Below are 18,483 nucleotides of genomic sequence, written 5' to 3'. Positions count from 1 at the left end.
AATCCTATCAAGGCTTAACTAAGAGTAATAACACTAGTAATTTTGTACTTCCACGGTTATTCAAGGGAGACAAAAGTAATAAAAAAACAGAGAACGAAAAGAAAAAGAGGAAAAGGACTCTTCTCTTGCCTATTAAAGTTTAATTAAATAGTTGTCCAACAACAACGCTCCGACGCTATAAACGAGAAAGCAAGAGAGGGCAGAAACCGAGGAAGAGAAAAGGGCAAAAAAACAGAACAAAGAGGAAGCAAAAATCAGGGATATGATTTTTTATCCCCCTTCAGGATAATACACCTCCCTTCTAACGTGAATTGTGGTCAGACTTTAAACGCTTTTTGCATCAAAATCAAGTTAAAAGGGAGGTGTATTATCCTACAGGGTGGCTAAAAAATAATCTCACAAAAATTATTCACACAGAAAGAAAGGAAGATCTAATTTGATAATGCCACCCCTTTTTCTCTGCCCGAGCAGACCAACACGATTTGAATTTCAGAAGCAATAATGGTAGCAAATCTCTCTGTGTCGTACGCCGCCGAAAATGGGGGTGGCGCCGTAGGAAGTGATGGCCTTCAATTAATTTATCAGTATTATATAGAGAGAGAGATGACAGAAAGCTAAATTTTTCTGGGTGCAAAATATCTGATAAGAAAATCACAAAATTCACAACGATCTGGCCTTTTTGCCTTTATATTTTGTTAGTTTAGAAGGTTGATACTCTTGGAAGTTGGAACAATCAGTGATCCTCGATCTTCTTCAACCCTTTCATGTCCGTAGTTTCCACTCTGTAGACAAAGAAAATACACTCTGTGTGTGTCAGATTTAATTTCATCATCGCAAGATCAAATACAAGTCTACTTTGGAACATTGCAGAATAGTTGTTTCTATTTTTCTTAGGCTAATAATCCCTGTTTGGATTGGAGGAATTTTCTGTAAAAGTTAGGAAAGATTATTTCTAAAATTTCCTACTTTTTTACTCACACAGAAAGAAAATGACTCCTATTCATTTCTTTTTAATTGGAGGGACCTTCAATTTTATGATAATATCACCTCTAAGTTAACCATTAACATATCATTTTCCTCTAAAAAATTCTCATAAGAAATGTTTTTCTTGCAATCCAAACAGGGAAGTCCAGAGTCCCAAGCTTCCCCCCTCTTAGTTTGAGGTTGAAATGGGTTTTCATGAAGTGACAGGATTTGGACAATCCATGCGGGCCCTGTCTTTACCAACCAAATTAATGGTCTTCAGAGAGTTAAAAACAGACTATAAATCAAGGTAGTTCAAATTTAGGAGAGAAATGACATTGATTAGATGGTTAGGACTTAGATGATCCAATGGTTGAGAATTTTCCACCTGGACTAACACGGCAGGGCCCACCAGTCCACCCTATGGATTATCTCTGTCATCTAATTGTACAGCAACTTGTAAATTGGTTATGTAAAACGACCCACTATCAGCAATCACGATGAAATAAAACACAAAGCTTCACTTGGTTTAACACAATGAAATGATAGATGCCAAATAAATCCTTAATCAGAAACAGATAACATGAAATAGTGACAGAAGTTCGTAGAATTGCTCACAAACAACTGGAAAGATGAGATCAGTTCCTTATCAAAACTGTCATTCTACCCTAGTTTGAATTTAAGTCTCAGTTCTTAGATGCAACCATAATAACCATTCACACCGTCGCTGTTGCACATTCCATGCAGCAAAACCATGCCAAGTAATACACCCCCCTGCTTACTCATGAGACATTGGCATTTAAGTCTCAAATCAATTGTTTTGCAATCAATTGTGTTGCTAAAGTAGTTGGGCAAACCTTCTGAATCAAGACAATCCAAATGGACAGATCTCAACCTCCCAATCAGAGCAATTACAATGCGTACAACAAAATTGACCAGCTAATGCCAACTACTAATACATGGTGCAAGCTGTCTCAGGTAGATTTCAAGAGTGGGGGCAAAAACCTAAGGACGGGTCCTCTCGGCCAACCCCCCACCCTAAGTTGATCAGTTGTCTGGTAGTGATCCTGGCACCTGGGGATCTTAGCTCCAACCACATCCATTTAGTGGCTGTTTGGATACGCGGATTTTACAATCCGGGATTTCTTCAAAATTGTAGGTAAGAGACGAGAAGAAGCGGATCATCCATTGTTTTTTACTTCTCGCCCTTCTTTCCGTCAGCAAGAGAGTAGCAGATCCTCCCATATTTCCAGGTTTTAGAAATCTCAGGATGCAGGAGAGATTTTTAAAACCTAAATTTCTCACTTAAAATCCAAGAAACGCTGTCAGAACAGCATGCAGCAGCTTGATCATGAACCCTCTTTTACACTGTTTCCAAACTAAAAACCTGGATTCTAAAATCCACATATCCAAACGGCCCCTTATGGTTGTCAGGATATTGCAACCTTTATTGATGATTGCTCATACCACGAGTGTATCTTACGAAATCTAGGGATGAGGTATTCTTTATCAAGGCACTCCTATCTAATAACAGAACGGAGATGAGTACACCTCTCATTCCTTTGCTCAGTTCTTTCAGAGCATGATATTACTCGTCAATTTTCTTGCCCAAACACCCTCCAGTAGAATGGGGTGACAGTGCAAGAATAGACATCTTATAGGTGCTGGCTGCTCAGTCTTTGTTATGTGGTATGCATTCCAAAATCTTTTTGGTCTGCGGCTCTTCTTACCACCCATTATCCAATTAGTCGTAATCCTCGTATCTTATAGGGTCATGCTCCCTCTCAAACTATGCACCCTCACAATCCTTGTTTCCTGGTTGAAACCACGTCTTTGGGTTTGTTCAGGACCTTTGTTCTACTAGACACAATTGATGACATTGTTGTCCGATGTGTCTTTGTTGGATACTATTTCTTCCAAGGGCTATTATCAGTGTTTTGATCATCGTTTCAATGAATTTTATACTACAATGGATATTAACTTTTCATGAGAACATTCATTATTTTTTGCCTGCCTCTAATCTTCCTATGCATGCGAGTGATTTATTTGTGCCTCTACCCATTACTTGTCCTATTGCTTCAGCATCAGCTTTAGTTCGATCTCAAACACCAGCACCCACGCTTCCGCCGCAGGAGTTCATTACTTATGTTCGTCACCATCAACATGCTGGACCTCTTTCATGTTTCTCCCTCACTACTTCAGGCATCTCTCCTCCATTACCTGATATACCTAATGAAGATCCTACAAGAGTTCATGGATACATGCAAAACTCGGGGTGCCCGGATCAAGCGGATGGATGCACACGAGGGAAAATGAGAGATAATTTAGATACAGAAATCCAGAGGACCCACTGATGTTCTCTCAGGAGGGTGTGGACTCCCAATACCTTCCAGCACACGTCACCCGAGATGACTTTTCTGATTCCTAAGTTATTTATAACCCATGTGGTGGAAGTTGCTTCATTTTCTAGCAACTTTCCTGGAAAGACTTTTCCATCTCCTCAATCGGGAGAGACTTTTCCATTTCTAGTCATGGCCTATGTATTAGGTCCATTCACAATCAATCAAGGGTCGAGATCAACCTCTGTGGAAAGACTTTTCAACTCCAAACCTAGAGAGACTTCTCATCCCCATTATGGCCCACAACCACCAATCATAGACACCCACCTAAGACAAATACCCTCTCACTAGGTGGGATATTGTCAACTACCTAATGAGCCATCCACATTAAGTTGGTTAACCAACTGATGTGGCATGCACATCCTCTATCAATATCCCCAAAGCACATCCCATAAGATTGATAAAGACACCCAATTGGAAATCATTTTACTATACAAAATAATAAATATAATATAATTTATAAACAAAACATGTGCATGTATGCAATACGTGTATGAGGAATGTCACGTGATGATCATCACCATCATGGATCTCTGATCGAGGGCTGATGGCCACAAGATCCAACATCTCCAACTTAGACGTCGTGCCTGAGATGTCACAATCGCCTCCCAACCCCACAGAGAGACTTTTCATCTCCAGCCTGAAAAGACTTCTCATCTCCTAGGGGTTTAGTCAGTGGGTCGAAGATAATTTCCTTTGAGGGTAGGTTTCCCACTAATATCTCCTTTTCACATATACCATAAGATTGTTTGATATTTCACACAACATTAGATTCCCTATGAACCATCTCAATGTGAATGGAATCACTAGATTTTTGTCATAGCTTTAGATTCCCTATAAAGCATCTCAATTTGAATAGGATCGCTGGATATTTGTCATAACTTCAGATCCATATACCTTTAAATGCAGCTGCATTACAGACAATTAACTATGCCTCCATTGTAGACTTAGCTACACAAGTATGTTTCTTACTTGACCAAGATATTACTCTTTCTCCTAATATGAGTAGATTTTCTGTCATTAAGGGTCTTCTGCCTAACCGGCGTCGCAATCCCTTTAACTACCACATCAATGTTCTGATATGTTAACATGAAGTATTTTATACCCTTCAGGTACCTCATCATTCTCTTGACATCTAACCAAAGAGCAATACATACTTTGCTCTGAAATCTGCACACGAGACCTACAACATAATTCAAGTCTGGTCTTTTACACAACACTGTGCGTATTAAATTGTGGTGACGATCATGTGACAATCCCCAGACACGTATTGCACACACGCATATGTATTAGTTTATAAAGTATATTATATTTATTATTTTGTATAGAAAACTGATTTCCAACTAGGTGTCTTTATCAATCTCACGGCATGTGCATTGGAGACATTGGGAGAGGATGTGCTTACCATAGTGTGTGTGGCTCATCAGACAGTTGACAATATCTTACCTACTAAGAAGGTAGTTGTCTTAGGTGGGTGTGTATGATTGGTGGTGGTGGGCCACAGTGGGGATGAGAAGTCTCTTTGGGTTTGGAGATGAAAAGTCTCCCACAAAAGTTGATATCAGTCCTTGATTGATTGTGAATGAACCTAATACATAGGCCATGTCTGAAAATGGAAAAGTCTCCCAAATGATGAGATGGAAAAGTCTTTCCAAGAAAGTTGCTAGAAAATAAAAGCAACTGCCAGAAAAGTCATTACGGGCAACATGTGTGTTGAAAGGGATTGATGAGTCCGCACCCTCCTAAGAGAACATCATTGTGTCCTCTGGATTACCATTCCTAAACTATCTCTCATTTTCTCTCGTGTACATCCATCCACTTGATCCAGGCACCTCGAGTTTTGCAGGTATCTAGGGAATCATGTAGGATCTTCACGTAATACTTATATCGACCATCATGCTGATCTTCCTATTGTACCTAACCTTGACTTATTGTTCTAAGCAGAGGGGTGTGCCATTGTGTTGATCATCTTGTTGCTGCTGACCTTGACTTGCATATTGCTCTTCGCAAACGAGTGCGCTAGTGTGTCATTGCACATTGTATCCTATCACACAGTGTCTCCATCTTACAGGGCCTTTCACATTGTTGTGGATTATGTATTTATTCTTTGTATTGTTCAAGTTGCTTTGAGTCACCTTGCCACGCAAGGTGACTATTGCTGAGGAGACGGAGGCCCTTAATGCAATCATACTTGATATCTGGTTTCTCTTTCTCTTGGAAAGAAACTTGTTGGCTGTCAATGGGTAATTGCAATGTAAGTATCGCTCTGATGGCATGGTTGAGGGATAAGGCACGCCTTGTTGCTCAAAGCTTCACCTAGTCAAATGGCCTTGAATGCAGTGCTACTTTGCTATAGTGGCCAAGTTGGCATCATTTCAGGTCATTCTTTCAATCATTGCCAACCAGAGTTGGCCTCTTTACCAACTTGATATGGAAAATGCCTTCTTACACAAGACTCTCACAGAGAATGTGTATATGACTCCACCTGGCTCGCTCTCTGAATCAAAGGGGATGGGAAGGTGTGATGCGTTTGTAAGTCTATATATGGTCTGGAGTAGTCGCCACGAACATGCTTTCATCATTTCAGCAGAGTAACACCTAACATGAGAATTCACCAATGCCATTCAGATCATACAGTTTTCATTCTCTGGCACATCTGGCGGAACTATTCTTCTAGTATATGTTACATTATTCTCAATAGGGAGGATAGTGACTTTATCATCCATGTGAAAAGAGGAGCTTGGTGAAAAGAGGAGCTTGGTAGGACTTTTGAAGTCAACGACTTGGGCAGCATGGAGTTCTTTCTAGGTCCTGGGGTTTGCTCAAACCAACAAAGGGATCTTTCTGTAATAGCGGAAGTATGTCCTTGATCTACCAAAGGATATTGGAATGTTGAGATGTAAAACTGCACCTATGGATCCAAAGCACTCTTCGTGCTAGCGAAGGTTATCTCCTTCCAGATCCTCAAGAGTACCGACGCCTAGTTGGACGTCTTATCTACCTAACTATTAGTCGATCAGATATAGCCTTCGCAGTCAGCATGCTCAGCCAGTTAATGCATGCTCCTTGTTCTTCTCATCTTGTTATTGTGCATCATATCCTTCACTTCAACAAGTCCATCCTCGGCTGTGAATATTGTTGCCATGTTCACCTTGATTTCTCTGTTTACACATGCAGATTGGGCTGGACTAGCTGTTAACCATCGCTCCACATCAGGATATTGTGCCTTCGTAAGGAAAATTAGTTATATGGAAGAGAAAGAAACAATTGGTTGTCTATCGCTCTAGTGTTGAGGGAGATTATAGAGTTGCATCCCCAGGCGCATGTGAGCGTCTATAGCTACATTCCCTGACCTCCGAGTTGGGTTTCTCTACTAGTGGTACAATGCAACTTCATTGTGACAAAAAAACTGCTATCCACATTACATCTAACTCAATCTTTTCATGAGTGAAGGAAGCACATTGAAGTGGATGTCCACACATTTGTTATTATGAAGCAGTTATCAATGCATGTTATTCTTTTTCCTTCACTAAGGGTTCTCCGGTGATTGTAGTAGTATCTCTTTGATATTACGATATGGCAAAGGGTACCCTCTTTTCTCATTACACTTTCATCATGTCCATGCCTTCTCTTTATTTCATCAAGCATCATTTAGAACCTAAAAGAATATCTTAATCGTCACTTTCATACTAAAGATTTGGGCCTTCAGCACCACTTAGAAAATGAAGTTGGGAGGTTGAACCAAAGTATTAACCTTAATAAGTAAACATAGTTGATCTACTTAAAGAAATCAGATTCATGAAGCAAAGAATGTTTCCACACCAATGGATTAATACTAAGCTACATGTGGATGGTGGAGAACCGTTTGAAAATCATGCTAGATATCGAATACTAATTGGTAAGATAATCTATTTGAGACCAAATATTTCTATTTATGTGGCCTCCTTGAGTGCCACATTGCATGCAGTTGTTCACATCTTGAGTCTCAAGGGAAGTCCAAGCCAAGGAAATCTATATAAATCCAATGGACAAATGGAAGTTGAAGGATATACGGCTGCGACTGGGTTAGTTTGACTTATGGAGGTCAACTATAGTATACTGTACGTTTGTGAGATAAAAGTAACATGTGGAGGCAAGGTCGAGTGCAGAAGCAAAGTATAGAGGCATGACACACACTACCTATAATTTGATTTCATTGTGATCATTCTTAGTAGAACTGGAATTAAAGGATGATTTTCTATTGAGGTTATATTTTCAAAAAAGGCAGCTACACATATTGCAAATAACCCAGTACTTTATGAGGAGATCGAATACCATTTTGTTTGTGATGAAGTGATCAACAAGTGTCTATCACTGTCGTTCACCCACAGTACCAGTTGGCTAAAATTTTCACCAAGGCGATAAGCTTCAGTAGATTAGATTGTTTGTTTCAAGTTGGGCATACATGACATTTATGCTCAAGTTTGAGGGGGAGTGTTACAAAGTACTTGTAATTATGATAGAGACATCACTCAAGTGATAAACTTGTGTTTATATAGGATCGAGCCCATCATTAGTAAGGATACAAATGGCATAATTGTAATTATTTCTTCATTTTTAAGAATGGTAAAGATATCTATTAAAAAGAGAGGGGCAAAGTCCCAAAGATTAAGATGTTAAAAATACAAAAACAAGACGACATATTTGTAATTAGTTCAATTCACTATATCACATACAAGGGATGAAAGTCATGGCGATGGTGCCACTTAAAAAAAAAAGTCATGGCGAAGGAATTAAACCGTAACTAATTCGTTCCCCTTTCTTTCTTTGCTTCTTGTTCTTCACATCTTCCTTTGGTTTGTAACAAGTCATATAAACGGACAAATAAAATCTTTACATCTTCCTTTCGTTTGTAACAAGTTACATAAACAGACAAATAAAGAAACTGAGGGAAGATGTTCCTAACAATGAGATGTGAGATTTTAAAAGCCTTGCGGTAATGCCATAGTTGTTTTTTTTTTTTTTTTGAATGGACGCAAATTTCATTGAAACAAAAAAAAGAGTGAGACCGAGATGGTCGATACAGATAGAATAAGAAAAACACAATATAAAGAAATAAACAGCTGTTGTTCAAGCAAGGATAGCAAGAATCAAGCAAAAGGAGATGTCAAGGAAGGAGGAAGTTGAACATCTCCACGAGTAATGCCAAGGTTGTTACACTCAGTTTTATTTAGTTTTTAGAGTGTTATCTCATAGGAGGATATTAGTGTCTTTCCCCATCAAAATCACTTACGTTCTGAGTTGCGAGCGTTTTAAATAGGTCCTGTGCATGTGTTACGACTTACGAGTAAAGAAAGAGTTGGGCGCTTTGAAATTCTTGAGGCTTGCTATATCAAAAGCGGTAGGTCCGATATAAGGGTGTGCGTTTGGAATACAACGGGAGAGTTCTCCATCAACTCTTTCTATCATCACCTTGTGGCTTGTTCTGTGACCCCTAAAATTGCAAAGGTATGGTCTATCCAAGCTCACCATTCAAAAGAATGGTCTATCCAAGCTCCTCCCCATGTAGGCTTTTTCGGTTGGGTGGCTAGTCACGGGTGTATCCAGACGGTGGATTTCTTGAGGGAGTGAAGATGTTGATTGTAGATCATTGCCCGTTGTGCATTCTAGATAGAGAATCTGTGAAACATTTATTCATTCATGGTTGATTTCTTCTATTTTGCTTCGCTCACATTCCATACCACTTTGATAGATATCACGAGCGTTATATGGCATTCGAGCCTTCGGTGGGTTACTACTACTCGAGTGGATCATCTACGTATTTGACCTAGGTGGACTACCACGATGACAAGACTAGTTGGGGAACTCAAGGTCGAGTTCTTTTTAAGAAGGGGAGAATGATGCAAATTATGGGCCCAATAAGAAGTATATTTTGCCCATTAAGAATTTTAGGGATTTATTTCCATGTTACTTAGTTTCTAGGATTTTTATTTACCTGTTTTTCATTTTAGGGCATTTATTTTCCATGATATTTTATTGCCTATTATATACACCTAATAGGCACAGGACCTATTTGATGAAATAAGATTGATTGAGAATTTCTCCCCTCTACATATTTCTCCCCTCAATTTCTTTCTTCTAATGTTCTTCCCCTCTTCTTCTTCTTCTTCTTCTTCTTCTTCTTCTCTTCTTCATCTTCTTCTTCTTCTTCTTCTTCTTCTACTATTTCTCTTCCCTCCTCTGTCTACTATTTCTCTTTCTCTGGCCTATATCACCAAGTCAACTTGACGAGTGAATGATTGACATCACAAGTTTCTTACTGACTCGGGCAAGTAAAATGAGTTTTGATGAAAAACTAAGTCAAGTTGACAAGTGAATGATTGACCTGGCAAGTTTTTTAGCGACTCAGGCGAGTAAAATGAGTTTTGATGACTAGGACGCATCAAAAGCACAAATACACCACTTAGAAACCCTCATAAAAGTTAATAAAACCATCATAAAAGCGCCATTAATATAAAAAAACCATCATAAAAGCAAGACAACCATCCATAATGGTTTAAAAACATCGAACACCAAGTGACATGCACTTTCGCGCATATCTAATAATTTAGTACATACCAAATTTCACATATAAATATTTATACATAGTACATGCACTACATTTCGCATGCAATTCACATAAATATAATTATGTAATACAGACTGATATAGTATACCACTATTACACTTGCGGATTTTGATTTATGCATGTCGAATGTTTCGGTTTCGGTTTCAGTAGGGATAGAAAGGGAAACATTCCGGTCGTTTCATGTCAGTTTCACTGGAAATTTAAAACCGTTCTTTTAAGCAATAATGACAACAACTGTCAAAACATACTTCAAGCCGATGGACTGGCATGAACCCAGTAAAATGATAATAAATAGAATAACAAAATCAAAATCAAAAGCCAGTAAAATGCACACAAGAAATTCTACATCTTAAAGTATAAGTTTATACTTACGTGGTCCCATAGAGGACAATCTTTTGAACTTTCGTAATGTCTGTAGCACATTGGTTGTCCTCAATGAAAATGGTCAAGCTGTCAAAAATCCATTGCTGTGAGATTACCTTATTTTCATACTGCAAATTGGAACCAGAGAGACAACTGAAAGTACATAGGCGCATGAGAATGCATACCTACGAACATTCTGAAACTTGACGTACTTTAAGACAACTGGCTTTCCCTGGTAATGATGTAGAATGAGTTCTAACATGAGGATATATCATAGAATGGGTTCCAAAAATAACAACTAATTTACTCACAACAAGAAAACAACTTTCTTCCATGATTTAGGATCCTGATTTCATAGAAGTATATGTGACGATTTACCGTGAGGTTATCCGGGGATAGAACAACTGAGTCACTAGGAGGGTAGTCATTGACATTACTGCAGAAATCACGACAACGGATAAGAATTTCTGAAGAATGCAACTGATAAAAACGGTAAAAAAAACCATGAGATGTCCAATCCATACAAATATTCATATCCCTATAACTAAAGACTACATACCTAAAACCCATGTGCTCCTTGTTAGCAAAAAGTTTCACCATCCTAGGGCCTGTCAAAATGACCCTATGTGAGTATCTATTTCATCAATTGTGAAACAGAAAGGTTAAAAACCCAGTTGAGCTGAAAACCATAACAGCAGATGAGAGAGTGTATGATATAAAACCTGGAAAGGGTGCTTTATTTGATAAAAATAGAATAACCTTGCTTGCTTAATAGGAAGAACGGAAATGGGGGTTACAAATTAAGAATAAAAGTGTCGAAAACTCGAAATGGAATTTTCAAAAAAAAAAGTGTCAAAAAGGAGAGTGAGAGTGGTGATGATGTGTCTAATGAAATAAAGACTCAAATGTTGACTTTAATGGAAAACATGGAACCAGGGGTAAGATAAAGGCAGAGTTTTATGCTCATTGTCAAGTGTTGATAAATGCAAGGAACTTTGTTGTCTTACAGTCAGTATCAACAAGCATGACCATAAAATCCACATTACACAGAAAGGCACACAATTGACCACGCAGAGATTTGATGTCAATAGTAATGGCATCCTATACTCTTACTTCCCTTACGAGTGTAGGGACTAAGCCGTTCATAGATTATTTTCTTTATGACCATCAAGCATCAGAAATAGAATTATACACCGACAATGTATGATTTTTACATCCTTCTACAATTCTGACTTCATTGTTAGTTCACTCTTAATCATGAGACTTATGATTGTTGCCTACATATTACCTCGTAAATTTTCTCTTAAGCTTCTGAAAGTCCAATACAAAAAACCCCTTAGCCCCCTTGATCGTGTGGTCCTTTTGGTGAGCCACGGTCCCACTTATGCATCACTCTCACACAGATTGACGACTCACTAGTGGACATTGACAATTGTTGGGGACTTGGAGGTAAGCTGAGTGCAAAGCTATAGGGCATACCATTTGCAAATTTATGCGACTCCAAACTCTTCTTAGAGAAATGGGAATAGAAATTGACACACCCATGAGAATACATTCTCACAGTTAAGCAATATTTCATATCATCTCCAACCCAGTGTTTCAAAAGAGGACTAAGCACATAGAAGTTGATTGCCACATTTGTTCGAGAAAAGGTGGCGATCAAGATGTTGTCAAATATGAGAACCAACTTGTTGATATTCTCAACAAGGCAATTAGTCGTGACCAACTCCGAGATATACTTCACAAGATGGAAAAACTGATGTCCATGATGCGGCATGAGTGGGAGTGTCAAGATGTACATAGATTCTTAGTTTATTGTAGTTTCTAGTTTGTTGAGATACTTACATAATATACGGGTTTTTTTTTTTTTGAATGGCAAGAAAATATCATTAATAAGATAAAAGACAGATGGTCAATACAAAAGAGATGCCAGAATCCCTAAAGAAAAGAAAAGAATAATAGAAAAGACCAAGCTCCCCATCAATAGGACGCAGAAGATACAAGGACAAAAATCAAGGGGAGAGAAAGTCGAATAACTCGAGGGATTCCTTGAGGACCCAGTCTTGGCAAGACTAACTGCAACCCCATCTGCCAATATCCTAACATGATAGAAAGATGGAGATGAGCCTCCCACAAGATCCTGCATCTCGTCAAAAAAGGGAGCAAATCTCCAAGGAATGGCGAGAGATCCCCTAAGCCATCATATAACATTTAGGGATCTTTGAATGATAACTTTGACCAAGGACTCTCTATCCAACAAGTTAATGCCCTGGTGAACTGCACAAACTTCCATCTCCAAAGAATCTGTACTTCCAATAGGCCCCGAGAAAGCCCATTTCATTAAACCCAACTCTCTAAGCACGCCTCCAATCCTTGCAGGCCCAAGTTCCCCACACTAGACCCATCAAAGTTTAGTTTAAATAGACCTGGGGCAGGAGGCTTCCATGCCCTACGCAGGGAGCTGACTTTGTTCATTGCTAAAACCTCCACCCATTCCAAAGATCAAAGGCAGGAACTATCTTCGCCCAAGATATGGTTTGGGCAATCACGTCAGCATAGAGAAAAGAGGGGCTCTTGACGAATCCTTTGAAAATTCGGTTATTTCTCTCATTCCGAAGAACCCATAGAGTTGCAAGCAGGGATATGTTCCAAAGGAACTTGCCTGTTTTCCTCCAAGGAGCAGCCCCCCCAACAATCAAGAAGATTGATCAGATTCGATGGAAAAACCCATGTGATGCCAAATCGCCTCAATATGCAACTCCATACTTCACTACCAATTTGCAATGAACGAATATATGGTCCACTGATTCCCCGTCCTCAATGCAAAGGGCACAATGATCAACAATCAGCATGTTCCGCTTTCACAGATGATCAACTGTCTAGATTCGATCAAGGAAAGCTGCCCAAGCAAAGGCGCACACCCTGGAAGGCGTTTGGATGTTCCAAACTCTCGCTACTTTGGAGAGAACAGAGCACGGCACAATTCTTAAGTAAAGACTTTACAGAGGAATCCCTAGAAGAGTCATAGATCCAAACCCGTTTATCCTCGCCTGACCTCTCTATATAAGCACCCTTCAAGCGTCCCATTAGCCTTGCCACCGATAGAATCTCCTTGTAAAAAAAGTTTCTTCAAAAAGCATGTTTCCACACCATCGAATCATCTCTCCATTCAAAAGAATCTTTTACAACTACATCCTTTTTGACAGCCACTCTAAATAAATCCAGGAGGAGATCCTTAACAATCTCTTCACAACACTCATGGGACATTTGAAAATCGACAACTAATATATTGGGGTGTTTGTCAAGATCGTCTTTATGAGAGTAATGCCACCCCCCACCCCGCGCGAACCAAGATTTCAACCCCCATAGGAAGGCCAAGATAGGAGGAATGAAAACTATCAACTTTGCATCCCATGATTCCTGCTAGCCCCTCCACTTCTCCTTCCTCCACATGAATGCCAAATAATCTAGATTTATTAAAATTTGACCTTTGCCCTGTAACCATCTCATAACATCTTAGAATGGCTTTAAGATTCATCACGTTCATAATTGCAGGCGCACTGAATAAAAGCGTGTCATCAGCGAACTGCAAATAAGAAACCTCAATCCCTTCACTTTGAAACCTTCTATGAATCCAAGCCTTGCTCCATTGTCTAACATACTACTCAAAGTCTCAGCAACTATTACGAACAAGAAAGGAGATACAGGGTCACCTTGCTATGGTTTTAAATTTCAGCCGAAATTTCAGGTTTACCAAATTTCAGACGAAATTTCGGTCTAAATTTTGGGAAATTGAATTTTAAAAAAAATATATATATAGTATTATTCCGAAATTTCGGCCAAAATCTCGAATATAATAAAATATTACATTTTTTCTATTACCGGATTTCAGCTGAAATTTCGGTTTCGGCCAAGGCCGAAATTGGGACCGAAACCAAAATTTAAAACCATGCACCTTGCCTCAGACCTCGAGAAGATTTGAAGAAGCCTTTTGGGATCCAATAATGAGGATTGAGAATCAAGCCGGTGAGATGACACGCTTTGTTAATTTGTCTTTTTATAATCCTCCCATAAGTTAATAAACAAGGTTTATTATACGATTAAACAGAAAAACCATGTTCCATGAAAACCATCATCTTTTTTTCTTGCTCTAACTCTACATATTTTCTACATGTGTTATAGTGCATGCCTAATAAGAGTAGTTTCTGAACTTGAAACAAACTCATATCCATATGGAGTAAAGAGGATTTTGTCACAAGGTCTATGAGGCTAACAAAGTGATTCATGTACAAATTTTACTATGGGACCATATTTCCTACTATGATGATAATATTCCTTCCATGTGTGTAATAATTTGAAAAATTGGTAGCCGTAAGAGGCCTAGATATAATCGAATCATAAAATCAGATGGCAACTCATAGGGTTTTCTCTGTTCTTTTCTTTTCATGTTCTTTTTGAAAAAATAAAATAAAAAGGCAAGCATAATTATGAAACAATAAGAAACAGATAAGCCAAGCATAATATAACATTGACTTTATATTTTACTTTCCAAAGCAAGAACTGATGTGCGAACAAAGCTGACAGGGTTGAGGAAGCGAATGGTGAAGTGAATAAGAAATGTGAGGGAAGTGATTGAAGCAGCATAGAGGAAGTGCTAAGGAAGTGATGTGGGACCAAATGTAAAGGCTAGCGGAGGGAGAGGTGCATGCGAAGAAAGAATTGATGTAGGAAGGAGTAGTAACATGTCAGAAAGAAACACATTTAGGGCGTGTTTGGTTGCGTGGGGGTGGCTCAGAGAGTAGTGGAATAAGAAGTCAAAGGGAGGAGACAAGCATTCTGATTTGCCTGGAGTTACCTCGGCGAATAGTGTAAGTAGTGTTTGGTTGCGTGCATAGTTGTCAACCCGTGACTCGACTCGTGACTCGATTTCTTAGTTTTATAACTCGTGACTCGATTCGACTCATGACTTGTAAGAGTTTTTTATAAGAACAAAAATTTAGTTGAAAAAATATAATTATGTATCAAAAGATGAAGCATGTAAAAACTATAACCCAATAGCACATAGATAATGCACTAAGCCAAAATTATAAATAATTGTATGCTTGTAACCTGCATGCATGAAAATAATTAAGTTCTAATTGGAACTTAATCATGGGTGAAAACCCTTCCTTGCTTTAGATTTGTATCCGTCCATGATTTATGGTATGGTTGGAAGGAAATTTGTGGTGGTTCAGGCCAAGAACCCAAGATTGTCTAAGACTGGGAGCCTCCCGTACATGGTTTTTTCAAGTTAAACTTTAACGGGTCTAGCATGGGGAATCTTGTTATTGCTGGACTTGGGGGAGTCATGAGAGATGAATTTGGAACTATGAAATGGGTTTTTGCGGGTCCCGTTGGAGTCACTGGCGCTAATGAAGCTGAAATGCGTGCTATCTACCAAGAGATAAGGTATCTTGAGAATGAAGATTTGAAAAAGGTAGTGGTAGAAGGAGACTTGCTCAATGCGATAAGGTGGCTTAGTGGCTCACATTCCTTCCCTTGGAGATTTGCCTCTTTCTTCGATGAGATCCAAGATAGAGTGGGAGATGCATGGATTTTTGTCCATCATGTTGGGCGGTCAACTAATGGTATGGCAGATAGTTTAGCTAGAGATGGTGTCTCTAGGGAGAGAGTTGAGCTATTTGACTTCATTCTTCCTTGACCCTTGTTGTGGGGCTTGTTTTATCTTTCTTTTTTTCTGTCTCTTTATTTGTATAGACCTCCTCGGTCTTTTTTCGCATTTAATGCAATTGCCATTCAAAAAAAAAAATCTAAGTTCCAACTTCCAAGTTTTCAACATTCAAAACAAGAAAGCCCAGGCCAGCGACTCGACCTGACTCGTAAGAGTCTTATTTTTTCGACTCGACTTGTAAGAGTCTTCAACAGAGGCGACTCGCCCATGCGACTAGACTCGAAAGCCCAACGACTTGACTCGACTCGAGAGTTGACTCCTATGACTCGTAAGAGTTTGACAACTATGGTTGCGTGGCATATACTTGGAGAGTAGGAGATTATGTAGGGGGTGTCATTACCGGTAGAGAGAGAGAGAGAGAGCATCATTCCCTAGAAAATTCAACCAAAATTCCTTACTTCTAGAAGAATTTGGTTTAAAAGTCATAAGGGACAAGGAATCCACCTCACCAGACAACCAGTTAAAACATGGGAGCATCCAAGGGCGTCAAAGGGGAGTCCAATGCTATTTTGGCAACCAAACATGAAATGGCATGCCAAATCCAAGCAAAATTCTGACGGCTGCCGAGCTTTTGTGCAACCAAGCACACCCTTAGATATTCTACAAAGTTCGATAGATAGGGCCCAGCATGACAATAATTCTTCTAAGTTAATACAGTTTTAGTTCTTATGTCAATTAGATAGGACCTATATCAGATGGACCTAATGGCACACGTTGCAATTATGGATAAGTGAGATTACAAATACATGAATTACCGGGGCTGGGGATTCTCAACCAACACGGAATTTTTCTCTCCTCTTCTATCTCTCTTTATTTCCACACGGAATGTTTCTCTTCTCTTCTATCTCTTTTCTTTCACATCTTCTCCTTTACTTCCGTTCTTTTACATGCAGAAGTTGGTGATGGATTTTACTTCAAATGGTATGTGATCAGAGATAAAGCATGAAGATTAATTATTAATATTTTTTAATGAATAGAAATTTATTAAAGAAGAATAAACAACAAGCAAACAAAAGGATCTCAATTCTCAATCGAGATAATCAAAGCAACAAACAAAACGAGCAAAAGAGCAAACACAAATCAAATGAACGAAAAATGATCATGAGCTACTAGGGCCTCTCTATGCATGCCCCTCTGAGAAAGTTAATTGGCTACCTCATTTGCCGACCTAAAAACATGATAAAAAGATAAATCTTTTCGTTCGATGTGATCAAGAACAGACTCCAAAGCATCAGCGAACAACCATGAAAAACCTTTCCCCTCCAGCATCCATCGGATCACATTCAAAGAATCCTCCTCCACAATGACTAAGTCAAGAGGATCACGATCCACAAGAAGAATACTTGTTTTTAAGTGCCATTACTTCCGCCTCGTTTGAATCTGCTAAACAAATAGGACCAAAGAACCTATCTATCCCCATTTTGATTCATCAAAAGATACTCAAAAGAAAAACATAAAAAGATAAGAAACAAGTGTACAAAGAGATAAAGATAGAACCTACTTTCCTAATCACTCTAGATTAGGTCTTCTAATCTACCGCTAAGGCAATAGGACACAGTGAGATCTCAACACAATCCAACAGTGAGGTCTCACATATTCTAACAAAAAATTCAGATTCAGTGAAAATAAAAGTACACATATGAACGTAGAGAAAGCAATCTGGCAAGCAGATCATATTCAACTAACGAGAATAAAAAGAAACCCTAAAAACAGTGAGATGTTTCCATTACCTTCCTCTTCAGGCCCAATGAAAACGACTGAATGCAGCTTAATAACTTGTTGGAAAGGAATATAAATCAAGAGCTGTTCATCAGCATCACTCTCCAGATAAAGTCCCTCGTCTTCCCTGTAACCCTAAAATTAAGAAAAAAGGTGCACCAAATCGATAAGATTCCCAATTTTGCGAATAAAATCGAGGCCGATAAACACTAGGGTTTTGTTCGTTCAATTATACCTGTTTGAGGGCATTAACGAGAGAATGGCTCGTGTTCTGATTGAGACATTCGACTCCAGTCCAATCTACGAAGTCCAGTAGATCTACCTGTTCGAATTTTATGATGAGAAAAGTAAAGAAAGATTAAGAGGAAAACTGATGTGAAGATTGTTAGGGTTTGAACGAGGGCTAAAGGTGAGATTGTTAGGGTTAGGGTTAGTGTTAGGGTTTCTACCTGGCTTCTTGGTATTCCAGTAGCCGATTCTGCAGACATAGCGAAGGTCAGAAGTAAAAGCACGAGAGAGCACAACAAAGTAGTAAAACGAGAGAGAGTTTTGTACCGGTGTTTCTCGGAAGGAATACCTAATTATCGTACAAAAAGAAGCATTATCGGATGCTGATATTTGCACTGCCATGTTTTGGTAATGAGACAAACTTAACTCGTCTTTTTCTTTTTGATTGGCAGCTGAGTATGGTGCAACTTGGG

General features: G+C 38.9%; 1 protein-coding gene across 2 annotated transcripts; it reads right to left on the bottom strand.

Annotated features, from left to right (window-relative positions):
• Nucleotides 1-604: 604 nt before the first annotated feature.
• On the bottom strand, nt 605-18,381 carry LOC143885204 (PITH domain protein (DUF1000)). Of its 2 annotated transcripts, XM_077389263.1 has the most exons (9): nt 18,232-18,381; nt 18,018-18,104; nt 17,794-17,917; nt 10,892-10,940; nt 10,711-10,768; nt 10,518-10,564; nt 10,342-10,419; nt 1,352-1,404; nt 605-782 (listed from the first exon to the last, which is right to left on the bottom strand). In XM_077389263.1, exons 1-8 carry the CDS (start codon nt 18,268-18,270, stop codon nt 1,401-1,403), a joined length of 486 nt encoding a protein of 161 aa, XP_077245378.1. In that variant the 5' UTR covers nt 18,271-18,381; the 3' UTR covers nt 605-782; nt 1,352-1,400. The 2 variants fall into 2 exon arrangements, with proteins under 2 accessions (XP_077245378.1, XP_077245377.1); XM_077389262.1 differs by lacking the exon at nt 1,352-1,404.
• Between the last annotated feature and the right edge of the window lie 102 nt (nt 18,382-18,483).

Source organism: Tasmannia lanceolata, unplaced genomic scaffold (genome assembly GCF_043159265.1).
Source record: "Tasmannia lanceolata isolate RefF3 unplaced genomic scaffold, GAP_Taslan_0.1 ptg000008l, whole genome shotgun sequence".
Taxonomy (NCBI): domain Eukaryota; kingdom Viridiplantae; phylum Streptophyta; class Magnoliopsida; order Canellales; family Winteraceae; genus Tasmannia; species Tasmannia lanceolata.
The sequence above is the reverse complement of the archived record's forward strand: the minus strand, read 5'-3'. Positions and strand labels throughout refer to the sequence as shown.